Source organism: Macaca thibetana, chromosome 3 (assembly GCF_024542745.1).
Source record: "Macaca thibetana thibetana isolate TM-01 chromosome 3, ASM2454274v1, whole genome shotgun sequence".
In the NCBI taxonomy this organism is placed as follows: Eukaryota; Metazoa; Chordata; class Mammalia; order Primates; family Cercopithecidae; genus Macaca; species Macaca thibetana.
This window is the reverse complement of record NC_065580.1, coordinates 183,016,860-183,041,861: the sequence shown is the minus strand read 5'-3', so window position 1 is coordinate 183,041,861 and position 25,002 is coordinate 183,016,860. Positions and strand designations below refer to the sequence as shown.

Here is a 25,002-nt window from a genome sequence, read left to right as displayed (position 1 = left end):
ATTTTCTGTTAAACCTATTTAATGGAAGTCAATTATTTTACTTTTTAGGGTAAGAATAATTTCATTATTTTCGTCAAATATAATTGATCAAATTTATACTTACTAATTTTCTGTTAAATTTTTCGGTCTTATCTTCTACCTTTTTGAAAATATTAATAGCAAAACTACAATTACTTTTGCACCAACTTAATAATAAGCACTTTTTTATAGCCAGTGTATAATAATCCCAATATCTGGAGGCCTATGGGTCTTGTCTATTTACTGTTGTTTCTGCTTTTTCTCATTCATGCTGTCTTGCTTCAAGTGTGCCTGGCTATCTTGGATGCTAAACATTTATTTTAAACTGTTTTTGTAAAATTAATTTGACACTGAGTTATGTGAATTTCCTACAAAGAAGGCTATTGTTTGCTTCTGTCAGATAACTAGGAGCTTTAACAATTCAGAATCTACTTAAACAAAAACTCAGTAAATGTGATTTTGGCGGAGGCAACTCAGATAACTAGAAGCTTCCTGCTGACCATAAGAAGGCTGGTTTGTTCAGCTTTACCTATGATTCTGTAATGTCCTTTCGAGTTCCAGACAAGAATAACAGATGAGATGTTTTGCAAACCCAATATGAAGGTTTCAAAAGCATCTATCTTTTGGATATTGGACTCATAATTTTCCCCAATATCTCAACAAGAATGTATGCCCTAATTATCTAATCCACAAATTTGAAAGGCCACATGGCTTTTTGAACACTCACAACTGAGTAAAAATGAGGATTATTGGCAAGTAGAAGATGTGGTCATTGTCTAGTATTCAAGGAAAAGGCAGTTCACCAGGTATGTGCTGAGTCCACGCATATCATTCAGAAATTCCTCAGGACAGGTACATATGCAGCATCAAAAATCTGTGTTTCTTATTTGTGATAGTCATAAAGATCAATCCAATGTTCCAACTATGTGGCCTCTAGTGGCAGGTTAGATCTGATAGGTTGCATCATCAAAAGATGTTGAGAATATAAGAAAATCCAAAACAGTTCATTAGGATAAGTAAAAAATACAAACAAAAATAATAAGTATGAAGAACTAAGTCAAAAGGCCATAGGCAGAATTGAAGTTAGTGTTGTGGGAAGTCAGGGACCCCAAATAGAGGGACCGGCTGGAGCCGTGGCAGAGGAACATAAATTGTGAAGATTTCAGGGACATTTATCAGTTCCCAAATAATACTTTTATAATTTCTCATGCCTGTCTTTACTTTAATCACTTAATCCTGTTATCTTCATAAGTTGAGGATATACGTCACCTCAGGACCACTGTGATCATTGTGTTAACTGTATAAATTGATTGTAAAACATGTGTGTTTGAACAATATGAAATCAGTGCACCTTGAAAAAGAACAGAATAACAGTGACTTTTAGGGAACAAGGGAAGACAACCATAAGTTCTGACTGCCTGTGGGGTTGGGCAAAAAGAGTCATATTTTTCTTCTTGCAGAGAGCCTATAAACGGATGTGCAAGTAGGAGAGATATTGCTAAATTCTTTTCTTAGCAAAGAATATTAATACTCTGGTAAAGGAATGCATTCCTAGGGGGAGGTCTATAAACGGCCACTCTGGGAATGTCTGTCTTATGTGGTTGAGATAAGGACTGAGATATGCCCTGGTCTCCTGCAGTACTCTCAGACTTACTAAGGTGGGGAAAAACTCCGCCCTGGTAATTTGTGGTCAGACCAGTTCTCTGCTCTCAAACCCTGTTTTCTGTTGTTTAAGATGTTTATCAAGAAAATACGTGCTCCGCTGAACACAGAAACTTATCAGTAGTTCTGCTTTTTGCCCTTTGAAGCATGTGATCTTTGTACCTACTCCCTGTTCTTATACTCTTTCCCCCTTTTTTTTTGAGATGGAGTCTTGCTCTGTTGCCCAGTCTGCAGTGCAGTGGTGCAATCTCGGCTTACTGCAAGCTCCGCCTCCCGGGTCCACACCATTCTCCTGCCTCAGCCTCCTAAGTAGCTGGGTCTATAGGCACCCGCCACCACGCCTGGCTAATTTTTTGCATTTTTAGTAGAGATGGGGTTTCACCGTGTTAGCCAGGATGGTCTCAATCTCCTGACCTTGTGATCTGCCCGCCTCCACCTCCCAAAGTGCTGGGGTTACAGGCGTGAGCCACTGCGCTTGGCTTCTTTCCCCTTTTTAAAACCCTTAATAAAAACTTGCTGGTTTGAGGTTCAGGCGGGCATCATAGTCCTACCAACATGTGATGCCACCCCCGGCAGACCAGCTGTAAAATTCCTCTCGTTATACTGTCTCTCTTTATTTCTCAGCCGGCCGACACTTATGGAAAATAGAAAGAACTTACGTTGAAATATTGGGGGTGGGTTCTCCCAATAAGTTAGAGTTTCAGAAAAAATTCAGACAAGAGATTACAGATTAATTGGCCAATAGGTGTGTTGTATGTGGATGTGCCAAGCTGATATAAAGAGTTAGAGATAATAAAGAAATGAGAGGTTTGGATAACACTACAACTATGACTCCTTTGGTTTTGACTGCTTATAGAAGTAGGTGAACATAGATTCCAAATAAGGAGCAGAATTGTTACCACTGGAGTCTCAGTGTATTGACATGTAGTCATGGGGGTTGAAAAATTGCGTCTATGGCATTTACGTATTTCACACACACACACACACACACACACACACACACACACACACACACACACACCCTAGTATGGTAGTATAGATTACCACAAGATTAATTCAGAGGAGCAATCTTAGTGTCACTGCCCTTGTCTCTATCTCAGCACCATATCCTCTCCTGATTCAGTTTATAAGAATAATATACTGGTTAAGTGCATCATCTGGAATCAAAACATATGATTTCAAATTCTGACTCTGCCACTTACTGACCTTACAACCTTTATTCTGGCTTCCTCAACTGTAAAGGGAATGATAGTTGTTATCTATCTAATGGAAATTTAGTAGGATTCACTAATTAATTCATACAAGCACTCAAAACACTGCCTAATGTATAGGAAGTGCTCAATAAATATTAGTATCAACAAATTCAAATCAGGAAAGGCATGAGGACAGTCTGTTTCTTAAAAGTGTCTGTTCAATTGTACTCTGGCCAAAAATCCAATACCCTGTTAGAGATTTTCAGCTAAGATAATTTAAAAACAACAGAAAAATTATTTCCTTACATTTAAGGAAGACTATTCTTTATTTTTGGCTGAAATGCTGTGTTCAGTTCTAGTTGATATATATCACAGCAAGAAAATAAGTGGGGAGAATGGTATCCTAAATACATCAGGAACGTTAAACATGGGGGAAAATGTGATCAAATCAATAAAACTGTCAACAGCATGAACAGAATGAACTCTTCGTTATTTATTTCAGTGTTTTAGGATGACATGACGCATCTTGAAACCTGAAGGAGGCAAACTGAAGTCAAAGAGTGCCATTTGACAATGCAGGAAATCACTAACCCTAAGAAATATTACTTGGGAAATATTATCATTCTATAATTACAGATTTAAAATCATTTTATCCATGATGTTTTTTCTTCTTATGCTCTCCCCTTGCCCAGGGTCTACATTTTCCTTTTCATTTTCAAATAATTAGGTAATAAATCCTGATTTGTTACCATTGGAGTTAGAATGGATGACATCCACAAACTTTGCATCAGTGTAATCCAATCTTCTATATGGTGGTTTTCTGGAGAACTTTGGCCCAGCAGGGTCAAGACCTGGAAAGCAAGAAAGAAACTACCAGTCTAATCAAGTCTACAGAGCTCCTTACATTGCATACTTCCATTATTACTATATTATAAACATAAAAAGCATTTATACTTTTAGTTTAAACCTATCCAAAAACATATCTAAAAACAAATGAAAGTGGATGAATAGCAGGTAACTTCATTATTTGAATAATAATACTAATCTTCAGAACTTTTCAAGTTAAGCCACAACAAAATATTGTAGGATTTTTTGGAGAATTTTTATGTGAGACTGAATTAGGAGTAATACAGTAGTTTACATTTAATAATAACTACAACTATTTCTCCTGAAGGAAAAAAATAATGAATACCATCTGGTTCTCTCTTGAACTCTGTACCTTACTAGCTCACTCTGGATTCATCTGTAGACAGACCTGAAAAGCTTTTTCAGGTGCCAAATATAATTTGGGCTATGGGATAAACCATGTTATCTTATCCATTTCTCATAAGACTTTCTCACACACTCTTAAGAAAAGGAAAATATATTTTAAATTCTGTGGAGTGTGAATATTATTTCTGGGATATCCTAATTTCTAAATAAAAATTCTAGGCTCATGAGTTTCTGGGAACTGTCAAAAAGCGGAGAGAGAAGATAAAATTCAGTTTCTTGAGAACATCTATACAATGAAGAAACAATCATCTTAAAAAGATATTTGAAAGTAAAATATAATGTTTTTCATTTCAAACACCTCTATTATCCCCATTTTATTTAACCCACTTGACTGAATGAGACAGAATCATCTATCTTCCTATAAATTATTCTGATGTAGAACTTCCATGTTTGGTGGCCTTTTAGTCCCTGATGATTGCCTGGTATTTGGGGCCATTCAAACTAGACTAATATGTGTAAACACAATTTAAGTACAAATTGAGCAAGTGTGGTTTTTGAAATAGAATGGGCTTTAAGCACTAGGGAACTTTGTAGAAATAAATCCTGGCTAAACTGCTACTTCTTGACCCTCCTACATTCATTCAGTTAATGTTTTCACACATGTTTGTTAACATTAAAACTAATCAGAGTAAGGATATGCTTAAGGTTTGCAAAGATAACTATCTATATGTTATTCACCTCTCTCCTCCTTCTTTGAAACTTAACTAAAGACACTATTTTCTTTTATCAACATTTAAAGTTATTATAAGTCTTTTATGGCCATATATATGAATAATTGCTTTTTTTTTCAAAATAAAAAAGGTAAATTGGTTGAAAGGAATATTATCCTCCTAATCCTAAAATCACTACCACTCATAGAGGAAAGAATGAAAATCCATGTCAGCCTTATTAGATGACCGAGTTTTCTGGATGCAGTAACTTTGTTATAGAAATATGAAGGGGGACCCAGAGCCCCTCAAATTGGATACAACTCCTGTTTCCTTTGTAGCATTCAAGTAAAAATTTTTAGAGAGTTGAAATGCATCAGTTTGTAATAACTAAGTAAATAGTTATGTTCTTAGCTAATACATAAAGTATTTTTGTTCAATGGGTCACATTTACTTCTGTATTCTTAGGATAGTATGTCCTTAAAATTTAGCTGGGACTACAGAAATAGGTATTTTTCTCCCATTTCCATTTGGGTAACTTAAGCTCTGTTGAGAGCTTAACAAAACTTCAGAGTCTAACTAAAACAAAGCCAATATTTAAATATAACATAGAAAATAATAAATGTTTGTACATAATTTCTATTGAGTAATTATTGTACCCACTAAATTTTAAGTGGCTGGGCACAGTGGCTCACGCCTGTAATCCAAGCACTTTGGAAGGCCGAGGTGGGCAGATTTCTTGAGGTCAGGAGATCGAGACCAGTCTGGCCAACATGGTGAAACACTGTCTCTATTAAGAAAAACAAAAATTAGCTGGTGTGGTAGCAGGTGCCTTTAATCCCAGCTACTCGGGAGGCTGAGGCAGGAGAATCACTTGAGCCCAGAAGGCAGAGGTTGCAGTGAGCCAAGATTGTACCACTGCACTCCAGCCTGGGCAACAGAGTGAGACTCTGTCTCAAAAAAAAAAAAGAAGAAGGCTGGGCGCGGTGGCTCAAGCCTGTAATCCCAGCACTCTGGGAGGCCGAGACGGGCGGATCACGAGGTCAGGAGATCCAGACCATCCTGGCTAACACGGTGAAACGCCGTCTCTACTAAAAAATACAAAAAACTAGCCGGGCAAGGTGGGTGCCTGTAGTCCCAGCTACTCGGGAGGCTGAGGCCGGAGAATGGCGTGAACCCGGGAGGCGGAGCTTGCAGTGAGCTGAGATCCGGCCACTGCACTCCAGCCTGGGCGACAGAGTGAGACTCCATCTCAAAAAAAAAAAAAAAAAAAAAGGAAAAAGAAAAAAAATTAGCAAAGTAACTTCTGAGACTTAAAAGTATGCTAAAGCAATAATTTTATAAAAATAATTTTACCTGTTATTCTTCCAAGTTGACCATTAAATATCTTTCCAACAAATCCACTGATATGAGCCCCTAGGCTCATACCTATGAAATGAAAATTGTCAAGAGATGCACCATGCTTCTGCAATTAAAAAGGCAATATTACAGTATTCATTTCAAGTAATAACGAATCATGCCTCCCTCATATATCAACATTTTAAAATTCATTATTTTTTCTGGCTTAATTCATTTTGAGGATATAGGGAAAGAGACTTTACAATTTCAAAACAACTATATCTTTGCTCAGTTTTTGCCTAAAATATTTGATTTTTCTTTATTCATTTTCAATATTTTTTATTTTAAAATTGTATCATCTCATGCAGAACAGTATATGCAAAATACAATTAATTAGCAAAGTGTTTTATAATAATCAACATTACTAGGTGTTTACTTTCTGTTAGCTACCTCGATATGGGCCTTATAAAGTTCATATTTAATACTTCCAACTTCATTATGAGTTATTCATTTTTATCCTAATGCCTAAAACTGTCAGCAGCACCTATTAAATGCTAAATAAATAACATTGGATCAATTCCTATTTTATTAAGGAAACAGTGTCAGAAGTAATGACTTTCCCAAAGCCACATAGAGTCATAAGACGAAAAGATAGATTCTGAATGTTTGTGTCTCCCTAAAATTCATATGTTGGAATTCTAATCCTCAAGGTGATGATATTTGGAGGTGAGGCCTTCTTGTGGGTTGGGAGAAGTATGTCATGAATGTGGAACCCTCATGAAAGGGATTAGTGCCCAGATAGAAGAGACCTGAGGGATCTCCTTAGACTCTTCCACCATGTGAGGACACAGTGAAAAGGCATAATCTATGAACCAGGAACTGGGCCCTCACCAGACACTGAATCTGCTGATGCCTTCTTCTTGGATGTCTCAGACCCTGGAACTCTGAGAAATACATTTTTGTTGTTTATAAGCTACCTAGCCTATGGTATTTTGTTATAGCGGCCCAAATGGACTAAAACACAAGCCTAGGTCTCACTCCAAAATTTATGCTAATTTGCTTTCTTGTTTTATCTGATCAGGTTGTGTCAAAAACCTTAGGAAGATTCACAAAAGTTGAATAATGATTCTCACTTCAGAGATGATAAAATTAATTTCATGGATTTTAGGTGACTTCCCCTGATCACCAGCTAAGGAGTGATGCGTCCAATCTTCCAAGGCCGACCTCTGAATACCTCTTAGTCTCAGCTCCAGGAAGGGAATTAGGAGACTACATGAGAGTGTACTTTCACCACACTCTTCGGGAGCTAGTGTGAGACTTGTGGGCAGATCATGGTCCAGCCCACACAGTGACACGTCTGATGGCTTACAGAAAGATGTGGAGCACTTGCCACTAATGAAAAACTACACTCAGGCTTTCAAGGCACAAGGTTATGATTTCCTTCAGATCTCACAGCCATGCCCCCAAATAGGAGGGAGTATCTCTCAAGACTCCAGTGCTGCTGGTCATTTAAATCTTCCTCTGTAATACGAAGCCTCTGTAAGCAAAGGCACTGTTAGAATTTTACCTAATATTACAAATTTTCCTAAATATTTCTATTTAACATTCACATTCTCCACACTTTGAGGCATATATTTATTAGTTGAGAAAACACCAGTAACATCAGGAAAAATCAGTGATGTAATTAAGTCTGTTGGTGGGGATGGTTGAATCAATTATCTCCTCTGTCTACAGCAACGGTATTGTTTTGTCCAAATTTGGGGGTGTAAAAATAATAATGAAAGTTGATCTTACTCAACGATGACTCAATGTCACCCACTGATTAAGCACATATATATTAATTCAATATTCATATAAATATTTTGGTAACATTTTGTTATTCTATATTTACAAATAAGGAAATGCAGCACAGAGAGGCTATGTAATTGTTCAAAATTACAGATGATAAAAGATGGACATATACTTTGAACCCATCTAGTCTGACCCCTGGCCACTACACATAACTGCTTCTTGGAAATGTTGTTATTTGTTCAGTTTTTAGCAGAGTCTGGAAAGTTCAGCACAACACGACTCAAGTTCAAATTTCAAGCCCAATAATGCCCCCAAACCAGATAGCACCCTTCCTTCTCTCAAGTACCCACGACTACCTACTTTCTTTTAGGATAGACATGCATCTCCCAAAGGGTTGACTTTGTAAACAAAAATCATTCACAATACAGATAACATAGAACTGGCCTGAACTTTATTTGATCCATTCAAATCCTGAGCAGACTCGAATGAATCTGAGGTCTGCCTCCAAAGGTGACAGAAGTATGCTACTTTTCGAAATGATTTTTTGCCCGTAATCCCACCAATTTGGGAGGCCAAGGTGGGTGGATCACCTGAGGTCAGGAGTTTGAGACCAGCCTGTCCAACATGGTGAAACCTTGTCTCTACTAAAAATACAAAAATTAGCTGGGCATTGTGGTGGGCACCTGTAATCCCAGCTACTCAGGAAAACCACTTGAACTTGGGAGGTGTAGGCTGCAGTGAGCCGAGATCGTGCCACTGCACTCCAGCTTGGGTGACAGAGTGAGACTCTGTCTCAAAAAAAAAAAAAAAAAAAAAAAGGATTTTTTCTTTACTTTTACCGATTCACACTTAATTATATGCCAATATTTTAGCCATATATTTTTAAAGATACTTTAAGAATGTAATAATTGTAAAGTTTATTTCCCCCACCCACATAGGATAACTATTTTATTCTGAGGTTGGTATAGGTAGTGTTAAAAGAAATCTCAGAAGATTTTTAAATAAAACATAATAACTACTAAATTTTAATATAATGTTTTACAAATAACACAAGATATTTCTAGGTATGGAATTATTCATTTAGGCAGACAAAGAAAAGATGGCTGCATACATTAGTATATTAAACCAGTAATTGTTAATGCTTATGGGGAAAAGTATATCATTTATTATCACTTTGGGGTATTGAATGTAGCACACTGTATATTGTATAGCATGTATAATACATAAAATTCCAAGACTTACCAAAAGATTTTTAATGTGCCCACTCAAACTCACAGCAACTTTTCTGGTGTTTTTAACCGCTCTATCATAAATAAAAGTTGTAGCACCTCGGTTCCAGTCAACTACAATTACATTCATATCTTCTTCATTCAGCAAAATGCTTACGAAGTTCTGAAGCCATGATGGGATGGAGCCCATTGGTCTGTATCCATGAATAAGCCAGACTGTTTTCTTTTGTGTGTTGAAATTAACATTAAGTGAGTTATTGTGTTCAAACAGTGGCTTAGCACAATTTAGGTTGTTCCTTGTATACATCATCAGAATTATCTCTATTCTTGGAATAAATAAATCTCTGAAGGAATCCTTTATACTTAGATGAGAGAATTCAAGGCATGGTCTTTCATTCTCTGAAATAAGAAAATGTCAATCAAGTTAAGTACTGGAATAATATTTTACTCCTGTTGCTGTTGCAAAGAACAGAATTAAATGTGGAGTGTAGGGAAGACTTCATTTCATTAGCCCTTTAACATAATTTACTGAGCAACTGCAATGTTTAAGGTAATGCATTAATTATCTAAAAAGATTTTCTGAACTAAAAGTAATGGAAAATACAAATGTGATTGGTTAAAAATTTAAGAAGAGATTTTTATCTGTACAAAATGTAACAATAATGGTGTGAGTGAAAACAGTAAGATTGTTAATAAAGTGCAATGGGTACTAATCAAAGTCGATAAATTGATCATAAACTTTAACAAAAGTTTTACAGAATAGTCCTTGTATAATAAGCATTAGAATAAAATATATTTAACCTAACTGGTCATCAATACAAAACAATAAAGTAATATTTTCCTCATAAAATTTAAAATGTTTTAGAAAATTAAATAATAAATATTAATATAACATGAATGTTGAGATCATAAGTTGATACAACATTCCTTTGAAATTTTACATGTGTGTGTTTACTATACACATAAACTTAACAAATCTTTTTCTTAATTTTCTTTCTAGGACTTACCATTTGTAATAAGTGTAAAGACATTAATCACTGGGTTATGTATAATGGGACAAAAATGTAAAACATCTTAAATCTCATCCTTATAGTATTTTCATCCATGTGTACATTCTATCACTATTAACTATCTGTCTACATATTGCTCTATATACTTATCTATCTACCCTAGAAAGAACTAGGACAGAAAATAAAATAACTAAACCAGATTTATAGTAAGAGTCATTGCTAGACAATGAAATGATGACTGCCTTTTGTTTTCTTTTTCACAGATTTTTGTGATTCTATTTTTTTTCACAATAAGCAAATAATCCCCATAGTGTTTTTTTCCAGATGATAGTATATGTTCATACTGCTTCTAGCACTTTAATTTGATAAGAATATTTAGGAAATAATTTTTCAATCCATACCAAAAATTAACAAAAGTATTAGTGCACTTTATGCCAGTAATTCCACTTTAAAGAATCTATCCCAGAAAAACTTAATACTGAGATAATATGCATTTCCTACAATAATTCTAGTTTTCAAGTATATTCACAATATTGTCACAATTGATTAGATGAAGAAAAATAAGGAAGGCAATAAAGGAGAAGCAAGACTTGCATTCCATTCCTATATTAACAGCTGAGAGATATTTGGAAAAATTATTTCATTTGTTGTAAATATCAGAGAATGAGGAAGAGAAATATATTGAAACACAATACAATATGAAAGCAAGCTACACTGTGCAAATTGTGTGGGAAATCTATACATCCACCTTCCCACCACCTGGAATTCTGACAAGAATTTAATACATATCAGCACCAATCAATACATCCAAAGTCCTGGTCCACTCCAAGCTAAAGTCAATTTTACCTGGCCCTAGAAAGAGTAATGAGGAATAAAGCAGTAGGATCCTGGTGATAAATATAACAGAAATAAATCATCACCTAATACAATCAACAAAGATATCTACTATCTATTAACAGATACACAAGTATTTTTCATTAGAATGCAAGAAAAATTACATCTCAAAAACCGGAGCAGGAGTGAAAAATACAAAAATTAGCTGGGCATGGTGGTGCATGCCTGTAATCCCAGCTACTTGGGAGGCTGAGGCAGCAGAATCCATTGAACCAGGGAGGCGGAGGTTGCAGTGAGCCGAGATTGTGCCACTGCACTCCAGCCTGAGCAACAGAGTGAGATCCGTCTCAAAAAAAAAAAAAAAAAAAAAAAAATTAAGAAAACAACAATAGGATCAGATGAAAAACACAGTAATGAAATATTCCAATTCAGAAAAAGTAAAAATGCAATTGCAAAATTAAAATCTGCATTATAAATGCTATAACAAACCATGGAAAGCTCTTCTTATAGTAAGAACTGAAGAAAGAAAGATATTAAAATTATTAAGGGAAACACAGATAGAGGACAGGGTCTGCTTATTCAAATTAAAAATGATTGCTGTTTCCCTGAGGTGGGGTGGTAATCATTTGAGGGTAAGAGAAAGTAGCAGCTACAACAACTAAGGAAATAATTGTATACAGGGATTTGCACATGGAAAAGGCTCACCATAATCTAGATAAAATCGGTAAATCAGACTCACCAAGAGACTTCCTAGAAACTGGTTTGGATTTCGATGAAAGAGAAAAATACCCTAAAAATATCAAGGCAGAAAATCCAAGTTACAAATTTCTATTGTATGAAGGAATAAAGTTCTAATGACTTCATAATTCTCTTTTTTAAAATAAAACATGAGATAGATAAAAATGTCATCAAGTGGAATGTTTTGTGCCCTAATAATTTTATACCTTTCCTAAAGTACACCACTCATAAAAAGCATAGTAAAGTCCCTGACATTGTCACTATTAAATAAATGTAGATTTATCAAAGACAAGATCCAGAGAAACTTTCGGTATACAAAGATTCGAAGTGAGTATGGAATAAAATTAGATATTGATTTTAAATTTATGAAACTGGGTAAAACATGACAGAGAAGTAAGCTTGTTGCAAAAATTCATCAACATAAGTGATCCAATTTACCACTCCTGAATCCTTCTCATTTCTCTTGGAAATTTTAGTTACATCATAAGTGGGGTGACTTGTTCCACTCCTTGATATGGACACAAATATAGGGCTTGCCCTAGAAAATAGAACCTTAGGAAACTTAATGCAAGCAGAGGCTTAAAATCAGCTTGTGCATGTGGGTTTGGACATTCTAACCTCTGCTATCACCACAAAAGCATCCCTAGTCTGGCCTGTTAGAAAAGGAAAGACAGGTGTAATAGTGTAAAGTTCTCCAGTGTGCTAGGTTCTAGTCACCCCAGCTGACTGACAGTCATTCAATAGCCAGACATGAACTGAACCAGGAAAAAGAGAGTTACCTAACCACCTCCCATATGACTCCACAAGTGTGAGTAATAGCTGCTTAACATCAAATCCCACTGAAGGTTAAGAGTCTTAATCCTCAATGTAATCAGAAAGAAAACATCTATAGAATATTTAAGAAAATGAGAAGAGAATCAAAACACACTGCTACCAAAAAAAAAAAAAAAAATCGATTAAACACAAAGAAAGGCAGTAGTGGAGGAAATGAGGGACAAAAAGCGTTAAGTCATACAGAAAACTAATAACAAAGTGGTAAAAATAAGTGCTTTGCTATCAATGATAATTTTAAATGTAGGTAGACTAAACAACCCCCCCAACTGGAAACATATTGGCAGAATGAATAAAAATCAGGATCAAACTATATGTTATCTACAAGAGACTCAGTTTAGATTTAAAGACATATACATTGAAACTTAAAGAATGAAAAAAGATATTCAATGCAAAATGTAACAAAAAGCGAGCAGAAATGCTGCACTAATATCAAGCAAATTAACTAAGTTAAAATCTGTTACAAGAGGCAAATACATTAAAATGCTGAATCAGTAAAAATTCTTAGAAGAAAACAAGGGTGAAACCTTCAAACGTTGGATTTGGCAATGATTTATTGAAGGCTACAAGAACAGAACCACAGGTGACAACCAAAAAAAATGAGTAAATTGGACTTAATCAAAATTAAAACTTTTATGCATCAAAGGACATTATCAACAAAGTAAAAAGGCAACCCACTGAATGTGAGAAAATATTTATTAATCATATATCTGATATGGGATTAATTCCAGAATATTATAATGAACTTCTATAACTCAACAACGAAAACACAAACAATCCAATTAAAACTGGGCAAAGAACTTAAATAGACATATCATTGAAGATATCCAAAAGTTCCCTAAGCTTATGAAAAGAAGCTCAATATCACTATCACTAATAATTGGGGAAACATAAATCAAACTTATAATGAGATGCCACTTCCTACCTATTATGATAACTTGCTAAAAATACACACACACAAAAAAAATGGAAAATAACAACTGTTGGTAAGGATGTACAGAAATTGGAACCATTGTGCATTCTTGATGGGGATATAAAATGGCGTAGCTGCTGTGGAAAATGGTATGGTGGCTCCTCAAAAGTTGAAAATAAAATTAACATTTTATCCAGCAATTCCACTTCTGTATATACACCCAAAAGAATTGAAAACAGTAACTGGAAAAGATATTTGTATACCCATGTTTATAGAAGCATTATTTGCAATAGCTAAAAGATGGAAGCCACACAAGTATCCATCAACAGGTGAATGAATAAACAAAACCTGGTAGATATCTAGAATGGAATATTGTTCAGCTTTGAAAAGGTTAAACTGACACATACTACAATAAGAATAACTTTGAAGACATTATGTCAAGTGCAAATAAACTGGACATAAAAGGACAAATACCATATAATTCAATTTAAATGAGATACCGAGAGCAGTCAAATTTATAGAGAAAGAAAGTAGGACTGTGGTTGCTCTGGGCTGAGGGAAAACGGGAAATGAGGAATCGTTTAATAGGCACAGAGTTGATGTGTACAGAATTTGAGTTTGAAAAGTTAAAAAATTCTGGCGATGGGTGATGATCATGGTTGCATGACAGTGTGCATGCAGTTAATGCCACTAACCTATAAACTTTAAAATGGCTAAAATCATAATTTTTTCTCTGTGTTTGACCACAATTGAAAGAAAACAAAACAAAACATTCAGAATCCAATTTCTGTCATTACAGATATCTCATCCCCTCATCCCAGATTTGCCTTACTGCTGTAAACAACGAGAACAGTGGTAAAATATATGCGAACAAAATTAGACACTGGACAACAAAAAACATAGAATTGTGATTGCTGAAAGGGAAGCAATTTATTTGAACCCTATAAACTCATAACATTCTGCTTGGAGGTCGTTTCCAGACTGCTGCGTAAAAAGGGCTCAGTTAATCAGAGTATAGCAGTCTTGTCAAGTTGGGGAGAAACATCAGAGTCTGGGAAGTCTGAGACAACTAGAATTTGAAAGGCAAAGTGCCAGAGAGGAAGGAACCAGGCAGAAGAAAAGCTCTGAAATCTGCATAGGGGTCGCTTATATCTGGATGTTACTGGATCCATATGTTGCTGGATATGATCCTTTGCATACATGGGATAGAACCACAAAGAGCTGAAAGCTGAACAATTTTCGAGGTTACATTAGACTAGGAGAGATTGAAGTTCCAACTAGGCAAAGTAGGAAGACCTTAATAAACAGTAGGAACATTCAGCAGAATCCCTAGAATGGTCAGACTTTAGTTTAAATGGCACTAAACCAGGTCTAGAATAAAAGAGAATGTAGAGCCATCCTCCTTCTCTTATTCTCCAAGCTCTGCTTGCTTTCATTCAGCCTCATTCTCCGACAAAGGACAGGCTATGTATATAATATTTAAGGAAAATGTTAACAATCTTGGGATAGGCAAAGGACTCTAATATAAGATACACAGTAAGCATGAAACAGAAAAAAGTGATAAATTAGAGTTTTACATAATAATACGTATCTTCCAAAAGGACATTGTTAAAAATATGAATATGCAGAGTTATGTATCTGAAAAACACTTGTATCTAGACTAACATGTATATGTATTATAAGAAAATTCAATGTTTCAATTGGCAAAATAGTTAAAGACATTTTACAAAAGATGGCATAATGTCTAAGAAGCTGAAGAAATGATACTCAACATCACTAGTCATCAAAACAACGTGATTTAAAACCAAAATAATCTACCACTACATATCCAGGAGAATGGCTAACATTAAAAACTGACAAAACCAACTAGGATGTAAAACAACTGAAACCATTGTACATTGCTGGGGAAAATGACAAAATGATACAACTATTGTTAATTTTTTATAATGTTCTATGCACTTACATGATCCCAAAAATTAACTTGCGGATGTTAACGCATGAGAAATAAAAACGTGTCCTTACTACATTTACAAGTTCATAGTGTTTTTTTGTTTTGTTTTGTTTTGTTTTTATATAACGACACTAAATTGTAAAAAAAAAAAAAAAAGTCAATCAAGAAGTACAAGACGTATACGGGTAATTAAATTGTAATAAATTAATACTACCCAGCAATAAAAAGAAATAAACTTCTTATGCATGCAAAAACTTGGATGAATCACAAAAGCATTATGCTGAGCAAAAGACTCCAGAAACAAAAAAGCACATATTTTAAATTTTCATGTATATGAAATTCTACAAAAGAAATATTTAATATAGTGTCATAAAGAAGGTCTGGGTTATATAGAACCAGAGGTGTGGAAGGGATTAATTGCAAAAAGCTAAATTTTAAGGGTGCAGGAAATGTTTTATATCTTGACTTTATGGTTGTTATATACCATAAGAAGTATGATGCACCTATTTTTTTTTTTTTTTCCAAAACTCATTAGGCCTGGTGCAGTGGCTCACATCTGTAATTCCAGAACTCTGAGAGGTCAAGGCAGGAGGATTGCTGGAGGCTAGGAGTTCAAGACCAGTATAAGCAAGGTAGTAAGACGATGTCTCTACAAAAAAAAAAAAAAAAAAGTAAAAAATAAACCAGGTCTGGTAGTACACACCTGTGGTCCTACCTACTCAGGAGGCTGAGGTAGGAGGATTGCCTGAACCCAGAAGATCAAGGCTCAGTGAGCCATGGTAGCACCACTGCACTCCAGCCTGGGCAACAGAAGAAGAACCTATGTCAGCATCAACAACAAAAAATAATCAAAGTACATTTAAATGTGTGTACATTTTATTGTATTTATACTCAACATCAATAAAATTAATTTTTAGAAACTTAAAGATCCAAAACTTTTTCAAATAATAGAAAAATATAAAGTTCAACAAATAATTCTTAAAAGCTAGAATAATCCTAATGTCAAACATAAAGATAGGACAAATACACACACACACACACACACACCCCCAGATAAATTAGATATGTCATTCCGACCCATACAACAATCTAAAGGCAAAATTCCCAAATCACAAAAATACAGAGCATAAGAACAAAAAATTAATTTATACTATTTTAAATATAAGTTAGAATAGAAGTATAACTTAATAAAATAACAGAATGCTTTTTTATTTTATGCCAATTGGAATAATCATACTAATGATAAAACACTAGTGCATATTTCCATTAAAATTAAAAAGTATAAAAAGTGTCTGCTATCACACTATGTATTATTTTTTAATATTCTAATGTAGCATTAAGATTTGAAAAGTAGGAAGCTAAATATCATGATAAAATGTTGCGGGTGCTGACAGACAAAATAGCCAATATAGATGATAATGTAACTGACTGGCTAGAACTGAAAAACACCCTACTTGTGATTGAATTTCATAATGCAATCACAGGTATTAACAGCAGAATAGACCAAGCAAAGGAAAGAATCTCAGGGCTAGAAGACTGCCTTTCTGAAATAAGACAGGTAGACAAGAGTAGAGAGAAAAGAATGAAAAGGAAGAATCTCAGAGAAATATGGGATCATGTAAAGATACCAAATAAATCTATGACTCATTGGTGTACCTGAAAGAGATGGGGAGAATAGAACAAAATTGGAAAATATATTTTAGGATATCATCCAGAAGAATTTCCCCAACCTACCTAGAGAGGGCAACGTTCAAATTCAGGAAATGCAAAGAACCCCAGTAAGATACTTTAAAAGAAGATCATCCCCAAGACACAAAATCATCAGATTCTACAAGGTTGAAGTGAAAGAAAAATGTTAAAGGCAGCAAGAGAGAAAAACCAGGTCATCTACAAAGGGGAGCCATCAGACTAACAGAAGACCTTTCAGCGGAAACCCTACAAGCCAGAAGAGATTGGGAGCCACTATTCAAGATTCTTAAAGAAAGAAATTCCAGGCTAGAATTTCATATCTGGGCAAACTAAGCTTCATAAGCAAAAGAGATATAAGATCTTTTTCAGACAAGCAAATGCTGAGGGAATTTGTTACCACCAGACCTGCCTTACAAGAGCTCTGGAATAAAGCACTAGATAGGGAAAGGAAAGATCATTACCAGTCATTACAAAAATATACTGAAGTACACAGACTGCTGACACTATAAAACAACCACATAAACAAGTCTGCAAAGTAACGAGCTAATATCATGATGACAGGGTCGAATCCACATATATCCATACTAACCTTACATGTCAATGGGTTAAATGCCTCAATTAAAAGACACAGGGTGGCAAACTGGATAAAGTACCAAGACCCATTTGTATGCTGTCTTCAAAAAACCCATCTCACATACAGTGACAAACATGGGCTCAAAATAAAGGGGTGGAAAAGAATCTACCAAGCAAATATAAAACAGAAAAAAACACAGGGGTTGCAATTCTAGTTTCTGACAAAATAGATTTTAAATCAACAAAGATCAGAAAAGACAAAGACATTACATAATCATAGAGGGTTCCATTCAACAAGAAAATCTACCTGCCCTAAATATGTATGTACCCAACACAGGAGCACCCAGGTTTGTAAAGCATGCTCTTTCTCAGAGACCTTCCAAGGGACTTAGAATCCCACACAATAATAATGGGGACTTCAACAATCCACTGACAATATGAGATACATTACTGAGACAGAAAATTAATAAAGATATCCAGTACCAGAACTCAGCACTGGATCAAATGGATCTGATAGCTCCACATAAAACAATAGAATATACATTTTTCTCAAGGCCACATGGCAAATACTCTAAAATCAGACACACAATTGAAAGTAAAACACTCCTCAGCAAAGCAAAAGAAATGAAATCATAACAAAAAGTCTCTCATACCACAGTGTAATCAAATTAGAAATTAAGGCTAAGAAATTCACTCAAAATGATATAATTACATGAAATAGAATAACCTACTCCTAAGTGAATCCTGGGTAAAATTAACGTTTCGAGAAATTATTTGAAACTAATGAGAAAAAAGATGCAACATACCAGAATCTTTGGGATACAGCTAGGGCAGTGATAAGAGAGAAATTGATAACACTAAATGACCACATCAAAAAGTTAGAAAGATCTCAAGTTAACAATCTAACATCACAACTAAAATAACTAGGGAACCACGAGCAAACAAATTACAAACTAGCAGAAGACAACAAATAACCAAAATCAGAGCTGAACTGAAGGAGACTGAGAAATGAAATACTATTCAAGAGATCAATGAATCAAGGAGATGGTTTTCTGGAAAAAATTAATACAATAAATAGCCTGCTGGCTAGACTAATAAAGAAGAAAAGAAGAGTCACATAAACAGAACCAGTAACAATAAGGGTGATATTATTACTTAACCCACAGAAACACAATCATCAGAGAATATTATAGACACTTCTATGCATATTAACCAGAAAACCTAAAAGAAATTGATAAATTCCTGGACAAATACATGCTCCCAAGACAGACGTCAGGAAGAACTGGTATCCCTGAACATACCAATGATGAGCTCTGAAATTTAGGAAGTAATAAACAGCCTACCAACCAAAAAAAGAAAAAAACCTGGGAAAAGCCTGGGACCAGATGCATTCACAGATGAATTCTACTAGATGTACAAAGAAGAGCTGGTACCATTCCTACTGAAACTATTCCTGAAAAAATGAGGAGGAGGGACTCCTCCCTAACTCATTCTATGAGGCCATCATCATCCTGATACCAAAATCTGGCAGAGATTTAACAACAACATAAAAAACTTCAGGCCAATATCCTTGATGAGTATCAGTGCAAAAATCCTCAACAAATACTGGCAAACCGAATCCAGTAGCACATCAACAAGCTTATCCACCATGATCAAGTAGGCTTCATCTCTGGGATGCAAGGTTGGTTCAACATACACAAATCAATAAATGTGACTCATCACATAAACAGAACTAAAGACAAAAACCACGTGATTATCTCAATTGATGCAGAAAAGGCCTTCAATAAAATTCAACATTGCTCCATGCTAAAAACTCTCAATAAACTATGTATTGAAGGAACATGCCTCAAGATAATAAGAGCCATATATGACAAACCCACAGCCAACATCATACTAAATGGATAAAAGCTGAAAGCATTCCCCTTGAAAACAGCCAAGAAAAGGATACCCTTTCTCACCATTCCTATTCAACATAGTATTGGAAGTCCTGACCCAGGCAATCAGGCAAGATTTGAAAGAAATAAAAGGCATCCAAATAGGGAGAGAGGAAGTCGAACTACTGCTGTTTGCAGACAACATGATCCTATCTCTAGAAAACCGTATAGTCTCTGCCCAAATGCCTCTTAAATTGATAAAGAAGAACTTCAGCAAAGTCTCAGGATACATAATCAATATGCAAAAATCACTAGTATTCCTATACACCAACAAAGTCAAGCCTTGAGCCAAATCAGGAATTAACTCTCATTCACAATTGCCACAAAAAGAATAAAATACCTAGGAATACATCTAACTAGGGTAGTGAAAGATCTCTACTAGGAGAACAACAAAACACTGCTCAGATAAATCAGAGATGACACACACAAAAAATAGAGAAACATACCACGCTTATGGATAGAAAGAATCAGTATCATTAAAATGATAATACTGCCCAAAGCAATTTATAGATTCAATGCTATTACTATTAAACTACCACTGAGATTACTCACAGAACAAGAAAAAAACTATATTAATATTCACATGGAACCAAAAAAGGGCCCAAATAGCCAAGGCAATCCTAAGCACAAAGAACAAAGCTGGAGGCATCACACTACCTGACTTCAAACTATACTACAGGGCTACAGTAACCAAAACAGCATGATCCTAGTACAAAAACAGACACATAAACCAATGGAACAGAGTAGAGAACCCAGACATAATGCTGCACACCTACAACTATCTGATCTTCAACAAACCTGCCAAAAACGATGGGAAAGGATTCCCTATTGAATAAGTGGTGCTGGGATAACTGATTAGCCTTATAAAGAAGATTGAAACTGGACTCCTTCCTTACATCATATACAAAAATTAACTGAAGTGGGATTAAAAACATAAAATGTAAAACCCAACACTACAAAAACCCTGAAAGACAACTTAGGCAATGCCATTCAGAACACAGACACAGGCTAAGATTTCATGACAAAAACACCAAAGGCAACTGCAACTAAAACAAAAATTAACAAGTGGGATCTAATTAAACTAAAGAGCTTCTGCACAGCAAAAGTAACTATCAACAGACTAAACAACCTACAGAATGGGAGAAAATTTCTGCAAACTATGCATCTGACAAAGGTTTAATATCCAGAATCTATAAGGAACTTAAACAAATTTACAAGAATAAAAACTAATAACTCCATTAAAAAGTGGGCAAATGACATGAGCACTTTTCAAAAGAAGACATACATGTGGCTAACAATTACATGAAAATAAAACCTCAACATCGCTGATGAGTAGATAAATGTCAATCAAAACCGAATGAGATATCATCTCACACCATTCAGAATGGCTCTTAAAAAGTCAAAAAATAACAGACACTGACAAGGTTGTGGAGAAAAAGGAACACTTACATGCTATCAGTGGGAACATAAATTAGTTCAACCATTGTGGAAGACAGTGTGGCAATTCCTCAAAGAGCTAAAAAACAGAACAACTATTCAGCTTAGCAATCCAATTACTGGGTATATACCCAAAGGGATATAAATCATTCTATTAAAAAAACACATGTTCACTGCAGCACGATTCACAGTTGCAAAGACATTGAATCAACCTAAACGCCCATCAGTGATAGACTGGATAAAGAAAATGTGGTACACATACACCATGGAATACTATGCAGCCTTAAAAATGAATGAGATCATAGCCTTCGCAGGGACATGAATGGAGCTAAAGGCCATTATCCTTAGCAAATTAACACAGAAACAGAAAACCAAATGCCACATGTTCTCACTTTTAAGTGGGAGCTAAACGCTGAGATCACATGGACACATGGGGGAGAACAACACACACTGGGCCCTGTTCATGGGGGTTAGGGGCAGCGACAGCACCAGGAAGAATAGCTAATGAATGCTAGGCTTAATACGTGCAGTGGTATAAATAAATGTAGTAGTGTTTAATTCAAAATTTTTCAGTTATATGATATAATAAATTCCTATTTTTTGAAGGGTGAGTGGGTTTAAGCTGGTTTAAACTAGGTTCCTATGATTTGCAAATTAACTAGTTTCTTTAAAAAAAGATGTGGAAAGATTGGGGAGGAGAGAGAGAAAAGAAGGAAAAGAAAACAGAAAGAAGAGGAAAAGAGAAAAAAGGAAAAAATGAAAAAAGAAATTTTTAAAAATACAGTACTGAAATACATCATGATTGAATATAAGCATTAATATCATGAAGTAAGTTCTGCTCAAATTAATGTATATCTGCAGTGCAATTCTAAAATAACGTCTCAATACTATAACTAAGGAGAGGCAGAAAGTGTATAAGAAAAATAAATGATATTTTGAAGATAATAGGACCATGATTAAAATTATGTTTACATAATAAACCAATTAAAAAGAGGCCTGTGAAACAGAACCAAAAATTGATAGACAGTTTAATGAAATAGAATGGGGACACCCAGAAATACACCATTTTAGCTAGAATAATTATGGCAATTAAAAGCAGTCAAAGGTGTTGGATTTTTAAATAAAAAATGTTAGGATAATTATTTGATTCTAGTTATATTAAAGTAGTCCATGTAAAAGTAAAATTATACAAACTAGAAGAAGGATACAGTTAATATATATATGATCTCAGATTGAAGAATAATTTTTCAGCATAAAAACAAAGAAACCATGAAGCCAATAGGTTTCATAGCACATACATTTAAAACATCTGTACATAAAGAAACACTATAAACTAGACAAAAGACAAAAAATGAACTATGGAAGTGTTTTCAATATAAGGTAGGAAAGGAACTAATACAGATATACAAAACTGTAAATGAGAAAAAAGAAAAAGAATACTATAGTTGAACACCAGGTGAGGGATATAAACCGACATTTTCTAAAAATGTTCAGAGAGGTCATAAATGTATTAACATATGCTTAGTCTCCTTAAAAAAATCACTAAATTTTAATTAAAGTAAAATTACCATATTTTTACCTTTATACTCATTGACTACTAACATCAATGTATATTGCAACATTTCAATACAGAATATTTAGGATTCAATTAAATCCATGGAAATTAGAGACTGGAAAAATAAATTGTCATGTATTTCTAAGATGGGGACTATACAGCATTTAAGAAATTATGAAGATGGATTAAAGACTTAAATGTTAGACCTAATACCATAAAAATCCTAGAGGAAAACCTAGGTAGTACCATTCAGGACATAGGCATGGGCAAAGACTTCATGTCTAAAACACCAAAAGCAACGGCAGCAAAAGCCAAAATTGACAAATGGGATCTCATTAAACTAAAGAGCTTCTGCACAGCAAAAGAAACTACCATCAGAGTGAACAGGCAACCTACAGAATGGGAGAAAATTTTTGCAATCTACTCATCTGACAAAGGGCTAATATCCAGAACCTACAAAGAACTCAAACAAATTTACAAGAAAAAAACAACCCCATCAAAAAGTGGGCAAAGGATATGAACAGACATTTCTCAAAAGAAGACATTCATACAGCCAACAGACACATGAAAAAATGCTCATCATCACTGGCCATCAGAGAAATGCAAATCAAAACCACAATGATATACCATCTCACACCAGTTAGAATGGCGATCATTAAAAAGTCAGGAAACAACAGGCGCTGGAGAGGATGTGGAGAAATAGGAACACTTTTACACTGTTGGTGGGATTGTAAACTAGTTCAACCATTATGGAAAACAGTATGGCGATTCCTCAAGGATCTAGAACTAGATGTACCATATGACCCAGCCATCCCATTACTGGGTATATACCCAAAGGATTATAAATTATGCTGCTATAAAGACACATGCACACGTATGTTTATTGCGGCACTATTCACAATAGCAAAGACTTGGAACCAACCCAAATGTCCATCAGTGACAGATTGGATTAAGAAAATGTGGCACATATACACCATGGAATACTATGCAGCCATAAAAAAGGATGAGTTTGTGTCCTTTGTAGGGACATGGATGCAGCTGGAAACCATCATTCTTAGCAAACTATCACAAGAACAGAAAACCAAACACCACATGTTCTCACTCATAGGTGGGAACTGAACAATGAGATCACTTGGACTCAGGAAGGGGAACATCACACACCGGGGCCTATCATGGGGAGGGGGGAGGGGGGAGGGATTGCATTGGGAGTTATACCTGATGTAAATGACGAGTTGATGGGTGCTGACGAGTTGATGGGTGCAGCACACCAACATGGCACAAGTATACATATGTAACAAACCTGCACGTTATGCACATGTACCCTAGAACTTAAAGTATAATAATAAAAAAAAAAAAGAAATTATGTTTCTGAAAACTAAAGATAACATCAGAAAACATGTATTATGTAAAATGAAATACAATAAGAAGATAATGAAAACCATACACACTAACCACATGAATATCTATTTCTATATATACAGCCCATATTTATATAATATTTCATCCGTGATATAGCATATATATAATACACTGTAAACACATGCATATATTTGTACACACACCCCCCCACACACACACATATTTATTGGGTAAGATATTAACCAACACAAATGTAGTTTGCAGTGATGCTGATTAAATTGTGTTCTCTATCTGTATTTCTCTGCGTGATTTCTATTGTCTCTATTTTAATATTTTTTAGTTTTCTATATCTAAAATATTCATTTCTTAGTTTTTTAATGAGAGAAAATAGATTTAATAGACTTCAGTTAATTAAAAATAAAAATTGCCAAAATGAATGGTATCAGCAAAAAACTGAATATATCTAAAACAGAAAGATTAGTATTAATTTTTGTACCTGTTTGAAAAATTAACAAATTGAGGATCTGAGAAATAGACTAAGTAACTCTATTGTGATTCAAAATTCACTAGCAGGTACATAATATAGTACTTTATTTCCAAAGATGTAGGAAGATAATGACTCTAGCAGTAACCTCAACAGAGAGGTAAGCTGAGAAGTAATACTGAAAATCTTGTTAGGTTTCAAATTATAGAAGCAGCAAAAATGTTAAAAATGCCAAAGACACATGGGGAAGTTATAAATAGTCATTGTAGGTTGTCCAGCATTCTCTCTGAAACATATTTCCATTACAGTTACAATGCCTGTGAAATTGAGAGCAAGGAGATTAAAACAGACAGTCCAGAGGCAGGCATAGTGCCTTGCACGTGAACAGCTGACTCAAGTACCTCTAGCCTCTCTCAAAAATCTCTTGTGACTCTGAGCAAGTTATTTACCTCTCATCTCTGAGCCTCAGTTTTCTCATGTTTAAATGGAAGGAGTTGAAAGAAATGATCTCCTGTTACTGCAACATTCTTTGATTTCAAATGCT

The 25,002-nt window shown here is 34.9% G+C and overlaps 1 protein-coding gene across 1 annotated transcript in view; it reads right to left on the bottom strand.

The window, feature by feature from the left end:
* LIPI (lipase I) overlaps window positions 1-25,002 on the bottom strand; it is a 60,616-nt gene that overhangs the window by 30,632 nt on the left and 4,982 nt on the right. Inside the window, exons 2-5 of the mRNA XM_050784875.1 lie at window positions 11,734-11,784; window positions 9,164-9,549; window positions 6,149-6,257; window positions 3,623-3,724 (exon numbers count right to left, since the gene is read on the bottom strand). Coding sequence (XP_050640832.1) covers window positions 3,623-3,724; window positions 6,149-6,257; window positions 9,164-9,460 — 508 coding nt within the window. The 5' untranslated portion in view covers window positions 9,461-9,549; window positions 11,734-11,784. The remainder of the gene's footprint in view (window positions 1-3,622; window positions 3,725-6,148; window positions 6,258-9,163; window positions 9,550-11,733; window positions 11,785-25,002) is intronic.